The 19,415-nt window shown below is 45.2% G+C and overlaps 1 protein-coding gene across 1 annotated transcript in view; it reads left to right on the top strand.

The window, feature by feature from the left end:
• The first annotated feature begins 4,010 nt into the window (after positions 1 to 4,010).
• rasgef1ba (RasGEF domain family, member 1Ba) overlaps positions 4,011 to 19,415 on the top strand; it is a 29,849-nt gene continuing 14,444 nt past the window's right edge. The window contains exons 1-5 of the mRNA XM_079161128.1: positions 4,011 to 4,335; positions 11,127 to 11,309; positions 11,482 to 11,604; positions 11,751 to 11,888; positions 18,462 to 18,677. Coding sequence (XP_079017254.1) covers positions 11,133 to 11,309; positions 11,482 to 11,604; positions 11,751 to 11,888; positions 18,462 to 18,677 — 654 coding nt within the window. The 5' untranslated portion in view covers positions 4,011 to 4,335; positions 11,127 to 11,132. The remainder of the gene's footprint in view (positions 4,336 to 11,126; positions 11,310 to 11,481; positions 11,605 to 11,750; positions 11,889 to 18,461; positions 18,678 to 19,415) is intronic.

Here is a 19,415-nt window from a genome sequence, read left to right as displayed (position 1 = left end):
GCAACAAAAGTAGTCCATGAATATGCAACTGAGCAATGGTGCAAATGAACTTTTCTTACATTTTTAAATAGAGAATTTATTACAGTTGACATGCAGTGAATACAGAGATACTGAGTGTACAGCATGTGGTGATTCTAGCTGCTGTGTCTGATTATTATCAGTCTACATTTTGGTGATTAATTGATTACTTGCTCCGTGTTTCTGAAACCTTTTGTAAACTACTTGGAACTCCAACTAGACCTTAAATTACATCTTTAGATCAGAAGTGCACAATTCAATTAAAGTCTTAAACTCAAAGCTGCCAATTAATGTCGCTACGTTAGATCTACATAAATGAGAAATGTATTTCTGTGACATAACGAAGACAGAGTTCTGACACTAATGGGGTGAAGGGAAAATATAAAAATCTGGACTATGATAATTAATAGTCATCAGCCTTCATCCCGAAACAATAACAGTCAGGGAAAAAGAAAATAAAGAAAATTTCAATTACATTTGAAAAAACACAAAAAAAGGTCAAATATATGTGAATTACACTAAAGAGATGTGCAGGTCCCTCCATGTTAAAGGGGTGTTCATCATTACTCAGGATGTTTGTCCGAGTGACCTGTGACCTTTGACCTGTGACCTGGCTGCTGCATCGGCGGCACAAATGGGAAACCTCTCACTGTGGGCTCCTGATGCCCGTCTTCACCGCTCCGTGGTGAGGCGGCTATATGTGGAGCGCAGCACAGACGTCACGTCAGTGTTTATTTATTTCCCCGCAGGAACATTTGAAATGCAGCACATCGGACTGGATATCACGCTTGCGTAAGAGACCTTTAGCACAGTTCTGGTCCTCCGGTCTGGCTCTTTGTAAACATCTCATGTCTTAAGTTCTTCTGTGGACACATTGTACCTTTTACATTACCATGACTGGTCTGACTTGTGATGTATATTTAGCTGTTACACCCTGAGTGGCCTTTTTCTGTGATGGGGAGTCTTTTTCCTCCGGCTTCACACTCTTTATTTATGAAACCTCCGGCTGTTGCTGCCCCACGCTGATTGTTACCTTGATAGACAAACTGGCTGCCCTGAAGGTACAGAGTGTGAACTTGTTGGCTTGGAAATTCCCCACTTCCTTTAGCTTTTGACAACGCTAATCAACACTGGTCAGGCTAGTATTCTGTTATACGGAGGTGTTAGAAACCAGACACGGGAATACTTAAAGAATACAGCGTCCTTACTGTAAACAAAAGCAACAATGACTGTATCTACTAACAAGTGTGTGTATCCTGAGCCGGGTATATCTTCTTCTTCTTCTTCTTCTGTGCCATAGAGCTCCTTTGTTGTCCAAATAAATGATTAATAACACACCAGTGAGCCACTGTGTGACATGTTCCCACATGAACATCAACATAAACAATCTAGTTCATTTTGACTCAATCCAACATGCACCGTACTGCTGCTCCACATTCTCACTAGAAAACCAAAAGTGGATCAATCCACCGGTGAAAATAGTCCCCAACAACGTTACCTGTATTTCCTCCTGGTTGAGTGTTGAACAGTGCACAGCTGTTTTAGGAAATCACTGAGCTTTCTATAACAATTAAACTAGATACTATATTTCAATCCAATCGCCAGAAACAAATATTAGCTTTGTTTGTTTCTTCCAAAACAAGAGATACGGTGAATGTGGGACTTGAACAGCGGTCTCCTGAGTGAAAGCTTTCCTGAAAGACCCAAACTGGAAGATATTGGGTTCAAGAACCCTTTCCAAATACACACAATCATACTGTTTCTTGACCAAGCTGAATGCCCAACATCTCCACTTGGAAGGAGAACCTGATTCAGACCGTTGTTGATGTTGTCTGTGAGCAGATATTGTGTTTGTGTCCCAACGCAGAGACTGCCTAAACCCTCGCCTATGTGGTCAAACTCTGTGCAGTCCTTTAAGCGAGAGGGATTAGTGATATACGTTAATCTGCGCTAATACCAGATTACGTAATACCTCTGGATGTAGACGAGATTTGGGATGATTTGCTGTTGTTACACCGTGGCTTATTACTCTGCTCAGCAGTGTGGAGAAACGAGATAAAGCTCAACAAACATCCAGCATGAAGTCTCTCTGCATCAGTCACACGTCTTCAAGTTGTTCTGAAGGAAGAGGAACACATTTTGTTGTCTTGCTCTATTTTCTGTTGTTCAGGGGAAATGTTTACAGATGGAAAAACAAACAAGCTTTTTGTGTTAGAATGTCATGTTCTGCAGGTATAAAATTGTCAATGTAGATTCTTTATTACTTGCCTGGTTAAGTGAAAGCAAAATAATTTAGAACGACATCAAAGCATCAAAAGATATAATATAATATAATATAATAGCGGTTTGCGTGTTTACTTTATTTAATCTGTGCACTTGCTTTCTGTGTGTTTTATATATATTTCATATTTATTTAGTTGTGTTGGGAACAGAGAAAGAGACTCAGCTCTACCGTTTAATGTCATGTGGCAGTTTTTCCACTGATATAATCTGTACGAAAATTATAATTAGTTTCTATCGGTCGACATCGTGAAGCTCCAGTTTACATGGCCTGGACTTCAACCGTGTGTGTGTGTGTGTGTGTGTGTGTGTGTGAGAGAGAGAGCGAAGAGAGAGAGAGAGAGAGAGAGAGAGAGAGAGAGAGAGAGAGAGAATAAATTTAAGATTTTTATGGTTGAGCGTGAAATTGTAACCTTAGCTTGGAGCCATTCTTCCTCTGTGGCTCCTCTACAGGTCACAATGAATAGACACTAAATATACAGAGCAGGACACATAATCATGAATATTTAATTGTATTGTCGTCATGTTGTCATGATCTAGGGGTGACTGTGTTGGACTGTTGGTCCACCATTTTGTTCCAGACTGAATCAGATGGATTGCCGTGACATTTCGTCCAGACATTCATGGTCCCCAGAGGATGACTGTCCTACTGACTTCGCTGACTTTTACTCCAGTGTACCATGATGTTGACTTGAGTGTGTGTGTGTGTGTTTTAGGGAAATATCTTAGCTATTGGAAGGACTTTGTGTTATCTCAGCCAGGCGAAGCCCTGGAGAGACTTCATGTGTTCGGTGGTGAGTGAGTGAGTGTTCCCCTCTGTCCACAGCTAAGGGGCACAGTACTCTGGGTGGCTAGTGATGGCTACATGCTCAAGTTCACAACTTCGAGCCCATTGCTTGTAAAACGTTTTATTTCTACTTGTTTTTGAGTTTGAATGAAGTCTGTTTGACGAAGCTTTACAGCACCGGTTGTATTCATTTCGTCACACAATACATTGCAGACACACATCACGGAGATCTGCACTCTAAGTGCAACTTAGACATGTATGTTCCTCAGGATGAGTTGTATTTACCTCGGGGATCCCCTGACTGTCACAAATGTCAAAATGTTTCATTTGTCCAGTAGTTTGACTTATTAATAACCTGGGACATTCCCATCAGCCCGAGCTGTACTTTCCGTTGCTGATTAGCTAATGTTAACACGCTAAACTAAGATGTGAACATGGTAAACAAACCAATCTGACAGGGCTGCTCACCTCTTCTTGTTATCATTTTAAGGCAAGACGTTTGTGTTTGTATTGCACATTTTATTATAAATAAACTATAACATTTAAAAAGACACCACTTAAAGATACTGAAGAACCTCACGTCACCACATAGACAGAAACTGATCTTAACCCTGAGAGAATAGGAACTCTGCATTATTATATCCGACATATTCCTGCAGGACAAATCAAATCAATCTGAATTGAAACATGCACGAGGAAGAGTGAGAGCGACACAGATGGAAGAAGTTTCGATGGAGAAAGGAAAAGAGAAATGAAATTGAAAACGAGAGACGAGGGGGAGGATGAGAGGGGAGGGAGGGAGGGAGGGAGGGAGGGAGGGGAAGGAGGGTTCCTCTCCTCTGATTGGCTGCTGCCTCTCCCCTCACAATAAAGTCTTGAGGCTGCTCGCGGCTCCGCAGCTCAGACTCACGAGAGAAGCGCAACGGAGCAGCAGCAGCAGCAGCAGAAGAAGAACCACAGCCGGAGCTGTCATTCATTTTCATGCGGATTCTTCTCTCTCCACGAGCAAACCCGCTCCGCTGAAACCGACAATACACGTTCTGCTTTCCCGCATTTGCACCTGAACAATGCTGCAGTGAGGGAGCGGAGGGCTGGAGAGGGACTGCTGGGTTTCACCGCCGCGGGTTTATTCACATGTAAAAAAAATAAAGAGAGAAAAAAGGAGAAAGTGTCGTCTGTTGGAAGGCGGTTTTGCATAATTTCTGCAAAGGATACGAGTTTTATTCGCACCTGGATTCCTACTTGCTGAGGTGAGCAGTTGATTGAGGGGATATTTCAGGATTGTTGGCTGAATGTTATTCTGTGTGTGCACCTTGGAAGCGCGGCGCTTGTCCAAAATGCGCGCAGGTGGTGGTGGTGGTGGAAGGAGCGCACTTAATTTCCAGCGTGTGTTAAAGAACTGACCACTCAATTTAAAGCTCTTTTCTACTAAAATGAATACATCAGCTCGAGTTCATGTTGTTTAAATCGACCCTTTATTGCAGCATGAGTGCCGGCAATGCGCCTTTATTGATTTGAACTAAATGTGTTTTCTCCAGGATCAAAACAAACCAGAGTAACGACACCATGTATACTATGTAGTGTGTGTATATTTCCCCTAAGTGACCTTTTTTTTGTTGGAAGATCAGTGTCAATGGCAGACTATTTTTAACCCGCACTACCTTCTGTTTAAGAGGAACCCCCCCCGCATCTCCTGCAGAGACAGCGAGGGATCAGTGAAGTTAATCCCGCATCTCTCCTGAGCTACTCCGCCCTCTTCTCCTTGGCTTTGCGTGCCGCCGCTCGGCAGCGCGAGCATGCGTCGGGCTTTAATGTGCTGACATGTGAAATCCGTTTATTGGCGATTTGTTGGCAGGCCTGTGGCCGGCGGACAGTGTGTGCACTTGAATGAGTTATTGTTGCTGTGGATTTACTTGATTGCTACTGTATTGTGGTGCAGCTACTAGCGGCGGTTGTGTTGTTTGTGCAGACAAATGGATGCTTTGGGGAAATGTGTTATTGAAGGTATTTGGTGCAAGTGGTGGTGTTTCTCTCTTAAGACACTCGATCTAAATCAGGAGATGGAATTTCGTAGTTGCAGATGCTCACCTTTTTGTTTGCTGGAGCGCTTTATTGACTAAAGTTGGTTGAAAAGTGAAAGCGTGGTTCTATGCAACTGTTGTTTCCAAATGAGTGAAGCAGGCCCTGACTACACGCTGAAATACAGTCTTTTAAATGTGGTGAATCAATTTGATTCATAACAGAGATGTCTCACAACAAACTTCCCCCTTTTTAAACTAAATTTAGCCCAGTTTCAACACAGGCCACTGGACTTCTTTTGACCTGCTAATTGTCAAATCCCTGCTTTTAGAGAAGTCTGAGGTCAGGAATTTCCCAGTCTAGATGCATCGTGAATGAAGCCTCAATACACTAAGTGTACTGGTCACCGTTTTGCAAAAAGGAATGCGTCTCACCTCAAAACACAAGTTTAAATTTGGCTGTTTGACGTTTCCAGGATCCCAACCTGTACTTGTTGAATTTCAGCCTCTTCAGTTTATTTAATATGCATGAGAAGAATCAGAAGTAGAAGCCATAAAGCTGTTGTTTCTGCGGTAGCGTCCCTCTGTGCAGGATGTTTTAGTGTCTGCGGGGGGGGGGGGCTCGCATGGCTGTCAAGGACTGATGGTGACAGAATCCTGAATGGAAGCTGTGATTTTTACCACTCAGCGCCACAGCTGCAAACATTATCCTGAGTCTAAACACTGTTGGTAGAACAACACTCATTACTGGTGTGGAGGTAGTCAAGAAGGGTTGAGAGAGACAAAGATGTATCTGTGCGTCTGTTTCACACTCTGAATGTTCTCCTTATAAAGACAAGTCCCGAGTTACAGCAGGTGAAGTAGAAGTTTCTTGGGTGGGAAAAAGGACTCGGCTTGATAAAATTAAGTGGGACGTACTTGACCAAATTGAGACTTGAACCAAATAACTTGGGACTTGGATGGGACTGGGACCAAATCACTTGGGACTTCCTGTTACTTAACCAAATGATTGGGACTCAATTGAGACTTGAACCAAATAACTTGGAACTTGAACATAATGACTCACAGACACAAGTCTAGTTCACAGGTTGGATGGGAAGATGTGTTGCTTTCCCCACGTTCAAGTCCCACTTCTTGATCGCAGCCCTCTCAGGGAAGGTGTGTTTTCTTCTAACTTAATACTCTTCAGCCTAGTTTAGTTGTAAGTACTTCTGACCACACGCCGGCTTCAAACAACAACAACAACAACAACAACACCACCAACCAGCCGTCCTCTTTATTTAGACGACTTCCACTGTGGCCTGTGCAGCCGCTCGGCTATCTCTCACCCTCATTTCCTCGAGCCATGGATGAGTGAGATTCCTCATGCCTTTAAAGTGTTTACACAGTGGAGGAGGGGGGGGGGGGGGACTGTTGATTTACTGTTCGTCCCTCAAAGTGTCTCTGTGCCTGCATCACATTCCCCCACTACTATAGCCTTCTCCTGCCCCAATGGAGCGGAAGCAAAACACCTTTTCTCTTCAGCTTTCGTTTAGGTGGAAACCACCATCACATTACACTTCATTGCTTTCGTATGTGCGCTCCTCAGTGGTTGCGAGACAATCTTATCAGGGAAGTGCTTTAAACGGTGCCTGGCTGCTGGTGTGCGTCTCGTGAACCACGGGAATGATTTTCTGTGTGTTCAGGCTTTTTCCATTTACAGCCTCTCATACTGCTGATGGGCGTTCATCAGGAGCGGTCGTTAACACTGCAGCCATGGTGGAAGAACCTCCATCGGATCTTTGATAGCTTGTGTGTGTGTGTCTCCCCCCCCCATCCTCTCCGGGGAAGCAGCCCCGCCCAAATGTTTGGAGGCAAAGATTACCCGAGAGCTTGTGTCGTTGATGGCGCTGCAGCCTGAAGGTAGTTTCACCTAAATGACGGGGTTTTACTCCTGGTATGACATTTCACCCGGGGAGGTTTGGTGCTTTTTTAGCTGCTGCCCTTCTGTTTAAAAATGTCCCCACAGGGAAGAGAGAGAAAAAAAGGGGAAATATTCTGACATTTCTATAACCGTTCGGTGAAGCGTGGCCTGAAAGTGTTGCAACAAGCGTTACAACACTTGCTTGTCTTTTAGTTTCATTCTAAGTTGCCTGTGTACGGGCCGAGTGACGGTACTACCTCCCGGTGTAGATATGAGGAGGGAGGAAGGGGAGAAAGTCCCAGCATCTCAAGACAACCACGAGAAATACCTGAATCATCCCAGAGACTCAGGGCCTTGTGATAATCAGCGGTTTAGCCGATACAAAAGTGGGAACAGTGTCTGCTTGAAAATAGCATGAATATTTAAAGAACTGTGGCTCAGAAATTCATCTAGATGTCTAAAAAATTCCCTTGTTTCAAGAAATGTTTTCCCAAAAGCAACAAGTTGTACGTCGGTTTACAACTTTATGCCTTTTTAGCCGAGTACAAAAACATCTTTTGAGAACAGACAGAAATTTGAATATCCTCTGTTTTTAAATCCAATTTAAGTCCAAACCAGTCTTCTTTCTTTTTTACACATGGAGGCAGATGGCCACACACACACACACACACACACACACACACACAGAGCCAGCAAGGCTATAATTAATACCATCTATCCAACCTAACCCCCCTTCCACCCCCGAACGAGGGGAGGCAAGCTGGGCATTTCATTTGTTTACATTCTGCTGCCACCCAGCCAGCAGCCACGTGGAAACCAACAGCAACGCGCTAAGAGTTTGCTTTAGTCAGGCCAGGAGACTTAACATGCACCCCCACCCCCACCCTTCACCACAACTACCCACGACACCTGGAGGCCAAATGTAAATGCGCTTTGTTTTTAGGATTATGGTGAAAGCTGCAGCTGGCATGTGTGGAGAACAGACACTCTGCTTTGGTGCAGAGATGGTGATGGTATCTTCTTGCAGCTAAACCAAACTAATTAGCATTTTTTTTGGCAAGAGAATAAGGTCTGTTCTCGTCAAAAGTGGCCCGAATGATTGTAAGTAGAACAAGTTTTGAAAAGCGCTTTATAGAGAAAGTTCATGTGAAGTGAAACTAAGACAACTAAAAGTGTTTTTTAAAACCAGGTCCAGCAAGAGCATTAATAAAAGTACAAATGTACTATCCAAGATATTTCTTTTTGTATCGGAGACATTTATCTTCAAAGGAGAACAGCTGCCCCCGGCAGCATGAGATTAATCCGAACGGTTCGCCTTTTCAAAGACATCGGAGACGGACGGTGATGTCTCACAATACTGAGGACTCAACTTGTTGCAATATTAGATTTCATAAGCCCACTTCTTTCACCGTGTGTTCTGTTATCTGAGGTTCATATCGGTTTCACCTGTAGAGGTTGTGTGTCCCAGCCCAACTAAACTATATATAACTGGTGCCAAATGAAGAAAAGCTGCACCTCTACAATCATCTACTTAATTAAGTAAACCAAGAATAATTTAAATAGTGAAATGACTTAAACAATGAAGAGAGTATTCAAATTGTTGTTGATTTAATCTTCTGTTGATGGACCAAATCAACTCCCACAGTTCAACGGTAGGAAAGTGAGCGTGGGATCAGGGAGTTGGTGGTTTTAGATCCCAGCTGGGAACAGACACCGAGACACGTTCTCAGTGCTCGATCACCTGCTGCTGTTGACGTGCTCTTCATCTGAAACCCCAGAGGTTTGTGTTTGAGCTGCCGTGTGGACAGCAGATGTCTGGTTGGATGCTACTAAATGGGGCCGTTGAAGAGTACTGCCAAGTAAAGGGCACTAAAGTTCAACAAAATACACCCTTATTGGTGTAAACAAAGAAGCCTAAACCATTTGACTTTTAGCAGGGTATCCCTCCATCAGGCCCGGTCTGCCGGTCTCTCCCCGCTCGGCGGGGGGACGCCACATGGTGCAGCAGATGCTCTGACTCCTCACGCTCACTATTCTCATGGAAATGGCCACGGCCGTCTGGCTGCATAATAGCGATGGTCCGAGCGTGTGTGTGACTGTGCACGCGTGTATTATGCAGCTGTGTGTGTGTGTGTGTGTGTGTGTGTGTGTGTGTGTGTGTGTGTGTGTGGTTTGCCTCGTGTGGTGAGGCTTTAAGTGAACTTATGAATAAACGGGTTGTTTAGGGCATCGTTTGTCTTGGGATTTTTAAAGGTTAAGCTCAAGACTTCGGTGTTATGAAAGTATTATCTGTTGGTTCCCGCTCTGGTCTGATCAGCAGATGTTTATCCCTTTTCTTGATTTTCTGCAAACCACAGCACAATGTGGTGAAGCCCTCAATGTATGTGAACTCCTTGTGCAGGGCAGTGTGTGTGTGTGTGTGTGTGTGTGTGTGTGCGCAGGTGTAGTTTAGATGTCCTGGCATCCCTGTATCCGTCCCTGGCAGCACCGCACCTCGAAGGCTTCCTGACTCGGCAGGCAGCCACGGGGCAGCATATTGTCAAGAGGGTGGGGGTGTGTGTGTGTGTGTGTGTGTGTGTGTGTGTGTGTGTGTGGAGGGTTGTGATGGTGTGTGTGTGTGTGAAAAGGCCCCTTTGTGTTTCCCCAACCATAAGTCTGCCCGGCGTGGTATTGAGCCGAAGTGCCAGGTTCAGAGGTCAGAAGGCCGGCAGAGGAAAGTGTGTGTGTGAGAGCTTGTTGTTCTGTTTTTGTGAGGACCCGTTAGCGTTTTAGACCCCAGAGTGAGGACTTTACGATGGTCCTCTGTTCTTTTTAAAGGGCCTTTTGAGGGGCAACGAGGAGACGCCCCAGGCAGAATCAGGAAATGTTTTTTTTTTTTCGAGGGCAGTAACTCGACAGGACTCAGACATCAAGTCTCAGTTGTGCTTCGGCCCGACTCTGTCCTCTGGAGAGGAACTCTTGTGTCGGAGGAAGGTGATGGAAACCTATGTTTGATACATTGTTGGGATTGTGTTCACATTAGGGGTTCCCCCCCCGAAACGTGCTGTCCACACCTCCCTGAGATCCAAACTCAATGTCAGCAACATCTCTGAGCGATCTCCTGAGCCATTGGATGAAAACGGGCACATTGAAAAGACAAGTGTACTCGCGGCCAAAGCTGTGATTGTTTGGAACGTAGTGTTCAATAAGAAGTGGATTAGGAGGCAGGATTAGTTTCTTTCTGTGGGTCGATGTTAGCGTGACTCATCTCCCACCCTGCATCATGAGTTGTTCCTCCTCCTCCTCGACTCCCTCGCTCCTCCTCGCTTTGCGTCACGCACACACGCGGTATAGTGGTTGGACGTAAACGGGCATCGTGATCGCTCCGTGGTGCTGTCGGAGGGTAAAGCAAGCGTCATGACATCCTGCAGGGCTTCAGTCTGACCCAGAATCTCTCACAAGCTCGCACATGTTCATTGCGTACGTTTCGTTTCTTTTTCTTTGCGCGTTGGAGCACAGATCTTCCTTTTATAAGCTCTTTGTGAGTCGAAAGACCTTTTTTGAAAGTGACTTATCCCACCGCAGATCTCTAGCAAAGTCTAACATGCGAAACCTTGTTTTCTGAGAATTTTGTTATTTCCACCAGTTAAAAGTTTCTGCTTATGAGATGATACACACATTTAAGCTGCAGTTATAGTAGTTCTGTTGAGCAAGGCACTAATATAGCCACGGTTAAGGGTTCAACTCCCTGTGAAGCTCAGTGGGGTCAAAACTCAGTAAAACGTCTATTCTAGTGGTTTTAATTGTAATGCAGATGACTCACGAACTTCTTTTTGTTTTTTTATTACTCTCTCTCTCTCTCGCTCTCTCGCTCTCATGCTTTTTGTGTCTCAACCACAGTTTGCATTTCAACTTTTTCAGTCAACCATTTGTGCAAATAAACTAAACCCAAACCCTTAAAGTGGACAGCAGGGATCTAGAGGAGCACTGGGTGCTGACTGCGTCCAAACCTTCGCCGTCTGTGTTTGTGTCTGAGAGCTATTTTGGATTTTTCTTCCTGCATCAGCGTCTGCGGTGAGACGTGTATCGGAGTGTTGACTGACCGTTTCCCGTGTTTTTTGTCTTCCTTCTCCGTTTGCAGGACAACATGCCTCAGACTCCACCGTTCACGGGTCAGCTGAACACCGGCAGCTACAACAAGAACCTGTACCAGACCAAGGAGGAAGGCTACTCCGGCCTCTACTATCATGACAACAACCTGGCGTCCGGGTCCCTGGAGGCCCTCATTCACCACTTGGTCCCAACTGTAGACTATTATCCAGATGTGAGTATTGTTGTTTCCCCCTTCTTCCTATTTATATGTTACTGTTTAGGTATCATTCCCCCCACTGACTTTTCATTTCATGTGGCTTTAAAGCCCATTTTCAAAGATAAATGATCAATTTGACATCGTGAGATTACATTTGTATTGAACGTATTTTCTGTCTTCTCCACAGAGGACGTACATCTTCACCTTCCTGCTCAGCTCTCGTCTTTTTATCCGGCCGCACGAACTCATGTCGAAGGTGTGTCACCTGTGCATGGAGCAACAGCGACTCGGCGATCCCCAAGCGGACAAGGTAGTAATAATAATAACTCATTCTAGGGAATCAGTGGCACATTGTGGGCTCGTAGCTGTGAAAACCCACTGCAAAATCTAGACATTTCCACATCCTAGTAGTGGTTGTGTTCACTCAGTCCTTCTGTCTTTCTTCTGCATTTTCAGATGAGAGTCAGGAAGAGCGCTCCCAAGATCCTCCAGCTGCTGACGGAGTGGACGGAAACCTTCCCGTACGACTTCAGAGACGAGCGGATGATGAGGAGCCTGAAGGAGTTGACCCACCGGCTGGCCAATGGAGACGAGGTCGGTCTTTTTTTAAATTTTCTTCCCCGCTAAACTCTCGCTTATTCACACTAAATGAGTTAAGCAACAAAAGACTCGTCTGCTGATTAGATGATGTGTTGTGGTGTTATCACAAGCCGTGGGATTCTGTGTTTTGTGTTTTGTAGACCGCATGTGCAGCAAAGCTACAGACACAGGCAGATTTTTTTGCAGATAGCCGTGATGGGGGGGGGGTGTGTATCTCTGGCAACAAAGCAGTTTTTGAGGCTGGCTGAGTTGAGAGAAAAGCCCCATTGTTCATTGGCTAGGTGGCTTTTTGTTGTGGTCTATGTGGTGCTCTTTCCTGGGCAGCGTTTGAATAGTTTCACTGCTGCAGAGCTGAATGTCGCTGGCTTAGCGCGCCATCAGCTTCTGCTGCGCTGTTTGGATCAGAGTTTACTTAGTTGGGTAGAACTGTTTTCTTTTTTTTTTGTCCTGTAGCCTCTTGTTTTCTTTGCTGCACATGCAGACCCTCCACTGTTGGCCGTTTAGATACAGACAAGTTGTTTTGGCACGCATTGACTCGTGCTCTTGTGTGCCATGAAAGGAAATGCAAACGTGACAACCAAAATGATGACTTTAAAAATGAAGTCACATCCGTGCACCTCCCAAAGGAAACGCTACGTTTGTGGTGGCAGAGGATTGATGGGTGGCGATCAGCTTAGCATAAGGACTGGAAGCAGGAAGAAACAGCGAGCCTGGTTAAATAGTGGAACAGAAAGGTTTTAGAGGAAGTGGTGTAGTGCAGTTATTTTTTGCCAGCTGGTTTCTCCTGCCTCCCAGGATGTTGGAGATGTTCCGATATCATCTTTTCCCGACCAATCCCGATGCCTAAACTCGGAATACCTGCTCAGTAGACACTCTCAGTACGGATTTGTGCAAGATGTAAGGATTGGGTAGCGAGTGACATGTGTTGCAAATGAGCTGCTCAATGATGTGATATCAGATCGATGCATAGACTCCAATACTCATCGATACCCAATCCATCATTTTAGGCTGTACCAGAGGCATTCCTGATACTGTTATGGGTAAAACTCGGCAAGATATGCTAAATGTTTCCCTCAAACCATCATCTTAGTGGAAGTTCTCCCTTTCAGTAGTTCAGTCTTCATCTGTTACCTCTCCAATTAGGTTTATTTAGCTATACATCAAATGTTCTTCCCCCTCCATGTCACCAGACATGGTAGCGTTCCTTCACTTTTCTCCAGTCTGGACTAATAATTGGGTTAGCCGTCATGAATCGTGGTTCTTTCAGTGCATGTCCCAACAGTTCACATGTTCTTTTGGTTGGTTAGTTGCAAGGCTGAGTTGTTTGTTTGTGTGTGTGTGTGTGTGTGGGGGGGGGGGCGGGCTTATTAGGACCAGACAGTGATGGAGAACACAAACGTCCATCTGTCCCTCCTTTACTGCTCAGCACAAGAAAAACACAACCCACCCATCCCCACCTGTTTTTAATGCAGGTTTCACATGACTCATCAATAGTACAAGCACGAGTATTGATCCTGATTTAATCTAGAAATCAATATGTGTCTCACATGACAACTGGACTCATTTACAGCTCCCCCCCCCCATGTCTGCTCTCTCTGTGCAGACCCCCACTGGTGTAGAACACATGTTAACCAGTAATACACATTCCCTCAGTCGTAGGCACGGACGCTGTGTTTTGCTGGTCACACAAACATCTTTTGATTTCACAGTAGAGTGGCTGCAGTCGGCATCAACGCCGCCTCTCAAAAGATACTTTTGACGGTTGAAATCAATTCCGGCCTCGAGGCAACAGAGAGCCGTGTAGCACAACGGTTCCCTGCTTCTTCCCCTTGAGGTGATATCACACTCTGTACATTTAACAAGAAAAGATTACAAGTGCCTCATTTTTTAAGTGTATCCAAATTGAAAGGCACAGGTGTTGCCTTTTTATTTTTTTACAACTTGAAATCCATTTCAACACGACGAGGAACGTAAGCGGTCAGATATTTCAGTTACAGACGGGTAACAAATTATGACAAAACGGCAACATGAAGTGTTTTAATTGAGCTGCGTTTCCACCAAGCGGTTCAGTTTGTTGGGTTTGGATGGTCCCAAAAGAACCGCTCCATTCTTGGTTCCACCTTGGTCAAGGTTCCAAGCATTGGAGATGACCAGCGGCTCTCGCTGAGGGGGCATTATCTGCAAATAGAGAAACAAACCCGGGACCAGAAGTGAGTCTAGTCGAGCAGAGTCCCACCATGCAGTGGAAAAAGTTTATTCTGAGTCCTCTTTGGAGGCCCACCTTGCTGTTGTATTGATCTGCAGTGATCCTTAATGTGGACAAATGGATCCAAATGCTTGCCCCCCCCCCCCCCCCCCCTTCAAAAGTCATTAGAGAGCATCTTCAGTAGTTTATTCCGGTAACGTCTTTAATCTGTTTCCCTTTCGTTTTATTATCTAACACACCTGTTGGAAGCTAAATTGAAAGTGATGGCCCCCAAAAAGCTGCTTATGATCCCTCGCTTCATAGAAAACGTTGTGCAAGTACAAACACGACAGCTCAGGTAGGTGTGACACCAGTTGAACCAGAACGTTGGTCTAACGGGCAGATTGCGAAATATATTCAACTTTCAATTTCTCTTTTTTTTTTAAAGAGAGAAATTGAAAGCAAAAGAATCTTGTGTGACTTCTTGAGTTGCTGTGCTGTTGGATTCTGTTCTGGGAATTTCACAGCATCCTGACACCTCAGCAATACAAGAATATAATAGCTAAAAAAATACCACCAGTTTTCCTCAATGCGTGGACGTTTCTTATTAATGATCTTTCTGGGAAACCTAACTGAGCATCATGCTGCCCTCGAATGACCCCGTATTCATTGAAAGTTTGACTGGAAAAACGCTCTTTCCATGAAAAGATGTCGATCGCACACACTAGACGTATGTGCTGTTGACAAAGCAACCTTTTACAATACTGTACGACACCCTGCAGCTGTGCTGTGATATCATGTAGGCCACAGATAGTCTGCTCATGATTAGCACAGTGTGACAGAGCGGTTTGTCATATGAATGGTTCTTAGGGAAGCTTTGGTGCCTCGGGTTTAAAAATATCACCTCAAGACAAATGTTGAGGAAGTAATGTTGTGATATTGTTCATTCATATATGATAACCCGTGATAATACAAATCGATGCCTCGCTCTGGATGCTGTGGAAGCCACGGGACATTTCTGCGAAGAAGTCTTGAAGGAATCTGCTCCGATGGCAGCTGGTTGGTTCAGAACTGCATTCATGTGTCTCACAGATTCTCCAAAATCATGTTGTGAGAGCAAAACACAAAAGGTCCGACCGTGAGCAGGTCTTGAGTACAGAGTTAAAACGTCTTCAGAGCGTCGACCGCAGCGCTCTGGGAAAAGGGTTCTGAGTCCAGAATAGACGTCCCGAACATCTGGTCAAAGCGGTGTCCAGACCACACTCCAAACATTCAGGGGCCTTGATCCCTGAAGTAGGACTGTCATTATGGATGTGGTTGGATATATAGGGAAGCAGCAGTCGAGAAGAAAGCGAGCGCTTTGATCGTGATCTGACCTCATTTGATGGTACCGAGTTCCTGCCTTCCCTCAAAATGTGCTGTTTTTTATTTTGCGCTGCGTTCTTTTTCTTTTCTTTTCTTTTCTTTTTTTTTGCTTGGTTATGATAAGTTGACTTAACAGCTGCCACATTATATATCCAGTTTAATGTAAGGCAGATCTTTGGACAACACGTAGTACCCTTTCACGCTGCGTGTGTTATGTTTTAAGTTGTTTTAGTTAGTTTAAAGGGAGATTGAAATTCACTCGCTCCAATCCAAAAAAACAGAGAGAAGGTTTGTTATTTTAAATAGGAAACGACATTAAGGAACTTCTTTTTTCTTAATGCAATGCAGAGCTATCAAGCATATACATTGGATTGAGTTTGTTAACTTTAATGTACTTGAATTGTCCACTATGCAGCTGTATTATTTAGCAAAATAGAATTATCTGACTGGATATTGGCAGATACTCGGTATTCAAAGACTACTGAGTGTCCCTGAGTATCGGGACATCCCTGCAACATGCCAGTGCATCTCAGGTGGTCGGGGTGGTATTTCTGCCCCATCGTGACTTGGCATTAAAATAATCCTCTCTGTTCATTAGCGCTGCTTGGCTAACCTGCTAAAAACAGCCGGGGCCTTCTTGTGTGGGTCAGGTGGTGCTCCACAGGAAGTAACAGCTCTCAGGCCAAGAAAAACAGGACCTCCGGTGATACGATGGCCCGAGGCGACCGCACACTCGGTCCTGTGTGCGGTAGCAGCCGTCTGCCACCTCGGGATCACTGCCAGGGTCGATGGCGTTTGGGAACAGCGTGCCCCTGCTTAGGCCCCCCCCCCCCCCCATACGTAACGCCAATAGTTTTGATGAACAAATGTGACTCCCTCTGCTCAGAAATGTCAGGCGCGCTGTTGCCTCCCAAGATCTGTGACTATATTTACCCCGACCCTGGCCCGTCCTCTTGTTTTGTAGTGGGGACAGAAGCGAGGGCAGATGGCTGACTTTGAAGTGGCGATCTGGAGCGATTTCCACTGGTGGCGAGTCTCGCTGTGGTCAAAGTGTGCCGGAGCGCGGTGAAGCATTAGCCGAGTGTGTAACGCTGTTTACACTCGCATTACAATGTCTCAATGGAGATGTTTCATTTAGGGCTGCGACTAATGATTATTGTCCGTGTGTTTTAATCTCTCTCCATGTTTTTATGGATTCATTTTGGATTGAAAGAAGGTCCATCACACATTCTGGGAGACTCAGACAAGATGCCTTAAATTGTTCACTTTGTCCAACCAACACTCCTAAAAATGTTTACAATCATACAAAATGAGAAAAGCAGAAAATGCTCACATCGGAGAAGCTGGAACAAGAAGATGTGGATGTGGATGTATTTTTGCTTGATTTAAGGACTTAAATGTATTTTCTTTTTGCATAAATTCCATGCAACGAGTGCTGAATTGCCTGTCTGATGCAAACAGAAAACAAAAACTAGGTGATTGTTCCAGTCACTCAGGATTTGTTGCTTTTCTCTTTTATGTAAATGTAATATATTTACGTCACGATTTTTGAAACAATCGATTAATTGCAAAAGATGAACTAATAATGAAATTAATTACGGCCTTTAAAATTAATCAATTCCTTCTGTGCACCTGGCCGAGGAGCAGAGAGTAGTTTCCTCTCTGATCTCCGGTCCGTCTTGACTTCCACTTCTATTTGAATCCTCGTTTCTTTTCATCTTTCTTCGCTCTGACGTGTCTCTCTTGCAATCGCCCGTTGCTACAACTGCAATATCATCCACAGAGCCGCAGTGGATTGGCTGACGTGCGAATGTGTCCGTTCATGTGCCGTCCCACCCGTCACCAGCAGACAGATGCATTTGTCACGCAGGGAAGTGAATTTTCCAAAATGGTTCTCCGCCTTGAGTGATGGGAGTCCGCTCACTTTTCCCCCCAAGACGTCTCGTCCTCACACTTGATTGCTGTCTGGGCACCGGGCCTCCGCAGCCATTGTAATGTTTCTTCCACACCCTGTTGGAACCAGAGTCTTGTTTTGTAGAATCTAGATTCTGGAGGGTTGAATTGGCAGAAAGTTCCAGGAGAAGGGTTGTGGTCGTGAGAAAAGGGGGCCTCGTCACCCCCAGATTCTTTGGGCAGCTCATACCGTTGGTGTGGAACGAGGCCACGAACATGTCGAAAATCAAACGCACATGTCCTCCTCCCCTCTACAGACCCTCTTGTGAAACTTCTGCGCTAATCTGTGTCCGTGAGGGAACACTTATCTAATTGTGGCCTGTTTGGAGTCCAGGGGAAAGGTTCAAAAGAGGGACGGCCTCTCGACCTCCTTGAGGGGTCTAGTGAGCCACGAGTCCTCCCTCTGTCCCGGTTGAGCTGAGGCGTCTTAATGAGGCCGGTCAGGAAGAGGCTTGCATAACATTGCGAGCGACCCTTCCCGGTGCATGACCAGAGGGGCTACTTTTCTGCAAAGATAAATACTTAAGAGGCGTCACATTCTGAGGGCCGTTCTGTGGTTTGAGGCCGAGCGCTGGCATCGGTTTGCAAAAGTTTTGTTTCTGCTGACACGGAGTCCACATGTGCAGGTTGTAAATTCCAGTGAGGTTGTTATCGCCCTCTGCCACAGATGAGCTGCTGGGGATTAAATAAAAGTGGCGGCATGCAATGCTACTGGAGATTCTGGTCAAATTTATATCGCACTCAGTTTCTCATCATCTCTGTTCTAGTGGTCCTTACGCCCCTCGGTGATGTAGCGGTGTCCTAACAGCGAGTGTCTCCATCGGGTTTTAAACCAGCGCGGAGCTGGAGGACAGGAAAACAAAGGCATAGCTCGTGGTTATTTAGGTGTCTTCAATGAGTTTGTTGGAGAAAGAACCATTTCCTGAAGGTGGTTATGGAGGAATATGTTGGAGCTCCAAGTGAATTAAATAGAACTCTTTTGAAGCTACTGAACATTGAGCTCTAACGAACTCTCTTCTTTCTCCCCTTCCCCCTTTTTGTTCTATCCTTCCTCCATCCACCAGGTGTACAGGAAGGCGGTGGGCCAGATGAGCCAGGGTCTGATCAGGAGGCTGACGGTGCTCAGCCAGTACGAGGAGGCGCTGGTGAAGATCAACGCCACGGCGGCCGAGCGGCTGACGGCTCTTAAGGCGAAGCCCCAGGCGTCCATCCAGAGAGACATGCTGTCCATCTGCAACGACCCGTTCACCGTCGCCCAGCAGCTCACGCACATAGAACTGGTGAGAGCAATCCAGATGTTGTGGGAATTGTCTTTATAATAGTTTCTTTTGTCGAGGACAGTTCCCATTGATCTACTGAAGCCTTTGGTTGAGCCTCTGCCGCTAATCTTCATCACTCGCATCTTAAAAATCAGTTTAAATCATCAATCATTTGTTGCGACACGTCAAACCAGATTAAGATGTAAATGCTCTCTCCCAAAAGAACAATCAGAAATGTCTCGCACTCATATCGGCACATGAGCCAAAGAGAATAAAACCAGATCGATGCCGGGGAGGAGAACATGTGAGGGAGGGGAGAGCTGACACGTATGACGGATTAGAGACCCGACTCCACGGCTCCGCCCACGTCCGACCCGCCACAGCATTGATTTTAAACGGCGGTGTTTGACCACAGCTTTATATTCATTACGTGTCAGTTTGCCGTTGAGAAAAACAAATTGGTCAATCTGGGAAAAACCAGAGGTGGATCGAAGGGTTCCTTTCAGAACCCTAAAGGCACATTTTCAGTTGTTGCATTAAAGAATTTAAAAGAGAACGTTTTCACGTTTGAGTTAAGAGAAGATGAAATAAAGGCTGATGGAAACTGATTTGACTACAGTAGAAGAAGGTGCACAGGGATACTCCAATAGCATCATATTTAATGTAATCTAGTCACATCCTCTTGAGTACATTTGCATAAAGGTAGGTGATTGGAAAATAAAGCACATTCTATTTAGCAGAAATTAGCCTAAAAGTTTT

This window comes from Pholis gunnellus (genome assembly GCF_910591455.1).
Source record: "Pholis gunnellus genome assembly, chromosome: 6".
Taxonomy (NCBI): domain Eukaryota; kingdom Metazoa; phylum Chordata; class Actinopteri; order Perciformes; family Pholidae; genus Pholis; species Pholis gunnellus.
Note: the sequence above shows the minus strand (reverse complement) of the source record. Positions and strands in the feature narration are given on the sequence as shown.